This window comes from Cryptotermes secundus, unplaced genomic scaffold (genome assembly GCF_002891405.2).
Source record: "Cryptotermes secundus unplaced genomic scaffold, Csec_1.0 scaffold548, whole genome shotgun sequence".
NCBI classification, from domain to species: domain Eukaryota; kingdom Metazoa; phylum Arthropoda; class Insecta; order Blattodea; family Kalotermitidae; genus Cryptotermes; species Cryptotermes secundus.
Window position 1 is genome coordinate 447,709 of NW_019732380.1, and position 2,783 is coordinate 450,491.

At 34.7% G+C, this 2,783-nt stretch overlaps 1 protein-coding gene across 5 annotated transcripts in view; it reads right to left on the minus strand.

Moving 5' to 3' along the window:
• LOC111867624 (3-phosphoinositide-dependent protein kinase 1) overlaps positions 1-2,783 on the minus strand; it is a 190,787-nt gene continuing 188,004 nt past the window's right edge. For 4 of the 5 annotated variants that reach the window (XM_023857624.2, XM_033752730.1, XM_023857623.2 and 1 more), the window contains exons 10-11: positions 1,731-1,883; positions 1-925 (exon numbers count right to left, since the gene is read on the minus strand). In XM_023857624.2, coding sequence (XP_023713392.1) covers positions 824-925; positions 1,731-1,883 — 255 coding nt within the window. In that variant the 3' untranslated portion in view covers positions 1-823. Of the gene's footprint in view, positions 926-1,730; positions 1,884-2,783 lie in introns of those variants that run through there. The other variant, XM_033752731.1, reaches the window with a different exon arrangement.

A 2,783-nucleotide genomic window follows, 5' to 3' on the forward strand; every position in this document is an offset into this window, starting at 1 on the left:
TCATTTCTCCAAGAAATATGTTTACTATAATAATATTTTATAAATAATATGTACAATAATACACAGAGGAAACAACACAGCACAGAACAATAATACAAATAATTAAAATTCTATATATGACCTCAATAATCGGTTTCAATTAAAGTTTAAACAACAGACATGAACAAATTCTTTGCTTTTGATGATCGTGCTGGCTCAGTTCTGTACATTCTGTGAATAATACTGACAAATTATTGGCAAAGAGCCAAATTAGGAGCTCCACACTATAATGGAAATCATGCATTTCTTGTATATGGTACACAAGAAGTTCAAGTAACACACCCAAAGGACAGTTCTTCAGACTATATTGCAACGGACACAAACACTGTCATCATCTGAATGCACGTGATGTTCAGTTCAACTAAAAGAACTGATGTCGCTTATTGAAGGCCATTTACATTATTGCAAGTTTACAGGACTAACATTAAAAAATAAATTAAATTAACTTAAACGGAATTCATGACATAAGCATATTCTTCTCGGCTGCCATACATACTGTACAGCACTGCATTATTTTCATGTTATAAATTAGCTTGATATGACCATTCCTCTTGGGTCCCATTCATACAAATAGATACAGACACACTTCTAACTTGGATACACTTTCAACTTCCCTCACCTTCTGCATATATTCACACTTTTCAAACAATAAATAACATAACAAATCTATTCTCTTCCACTTCTTTATAATTTACACACTTCCAACAGCAATTTGGTAAAAATTTCCTAACGAACGCTAGTCGAAGTAGAGTCTATAACCTTCGCTTGCGTGTCGCTAATTTGTCTACGATGGTAGACCATACGTATGTATCCGAACCTCTTCTATTGCTTTGCACCATTTTAGCGCATAGCCTTCTGGGTCTTCTAGGTAGTATGTTCGGTTAGGCTGTAAAACATAAGACAAACACATCAACAAAGACCTCTCATATTTTTTTTTTAATAATGTTATCAGGTCAATTCTAACAGGGCCTTCCACACTATGAAATTTGATAAATGAAATGCTAAAAGCCTCAAAATTTACATGATCCTTTCAAAGAAAATTAGTGATCACAATACCTGCCATTTTGTACCAAGTTTTACACTGGCATTCGTACTGTAAATCACTTATCAACTTCAATAACCAGATGTTATCTGAGGCAGAATTTTGGAAAGCATGCAAAGCATGGGTTAGGAACACGAACTAGTCCATTACTGATTTGTGGGTCTACACTACTTCACATTCTACACATTTCAAATCTTAGTTTATACTGCAGAGAATATAAAATATTTTTGTTGCTGGCAAAGAAGAATGAAGCAAAATTTTTGATAATGTATGTAAACCATGAACTACACTTGCTCATCGAATTACGACCTATGCAACTTACAACCAGCCACACTTAAAATCACAAAAAAAAAAGATAAATAAATTAATAATAAAGTTTTTAAAAATAAATTATAAAGATGATAAAAAGATTAGAAAAGTTAAAAAATACTGTTAATAAATATATGGCCAACATATGACCAGATCGGCTTACAACCTGTCAGAACAGAAGTTGGTTGTAAGTAGATGACCAAATGTACAGCATTAAGTAGTAATATCAGTAGTTGCCTTGTTATAATGAATGCATAGTGTATTATTTTTCCAGAACTTCTGTTCCTGTTATGTCCTATGTATTTACACTTCAAAAATATACCTTAGCTTCAGATCTTACCGTATGCACAAAGAAGATTTTGAAGTTCTTTGGTTCAACTCTAAGTTCAGGACTCCATGGAATCTCCCCTTTCAGAACCATATTTACAGGATCGGCATAATAAAGATGAGGTCCTAGTGTTAAGAGAAGCATCCTTCGCCTTGCAAACAACCCCTGCAAATCAAAGGAAAAAAAAGATACCTTTGTAGAATTCCAACAGGGATTACTTGGCCATGTACTAAAGCCTATTAAATATGCCTACAGCCCACTGTTTGAAATATACATTATGAGAGTTCATTTTAAGTTAGATGGTTCACTCCAACCAATAAACTCATATATATATAATATTCAATCCAGGCTATGTCCAAATGTACAGCTATCTGAAAAGTCTGGAACCGAACACCAAGTTTTTGTTTTTGAACCATGATGAATAATTCCTTCTAGGAGAGGAAACTTCTTTGGGTAACAGTGGATTTGAACATTACAATGAGGTAATCAAGGAAGCAATTTAACACTCAGGTTACTGATTTGGAATCGTTAAAACTGAACATAAAATGAGGGAAAATCTTAAACTAAACTGAGGAACATAACATTGGCATTTCCTTGTACTTTCTTTGTTGGTACATGAATGAACCTACAACCAAGCAGCAGATTAATCCAACAATCATCGAGCTGAACAGTTGTTCTAGCTTCAGAACGTGGAAGACTGAAAGTATTATCTAACATACGATGGGGTACCCAAAAGAAACTGAACTAATTTTTTTTGTTGGCAGAGCTTTTGTAGTACCGCGTTTTACCGCTATGAGCGCATAGAGCTAACATTCCTGAGTCGATAAGCCGACTACCGTTGCTTCAGAAGGTAAGGACTAGTTTCGGCAGAGTTTATAGTGACAACTGTTTTGTGTGATCGTCGTTTTTGCAATGGCTGATTTTTGTGAACAGTGTGCGGCGGTGAAATTCTGCTTTTTGCTCGGGAAAAGTGGAACAGAAACTCTTGAAATGTTAAAAACGGCGTACAAGGACGATGCTATGGGGAAAACTCAAGTGTTTGAGTGGTTTTCCCATTTCAAAAAT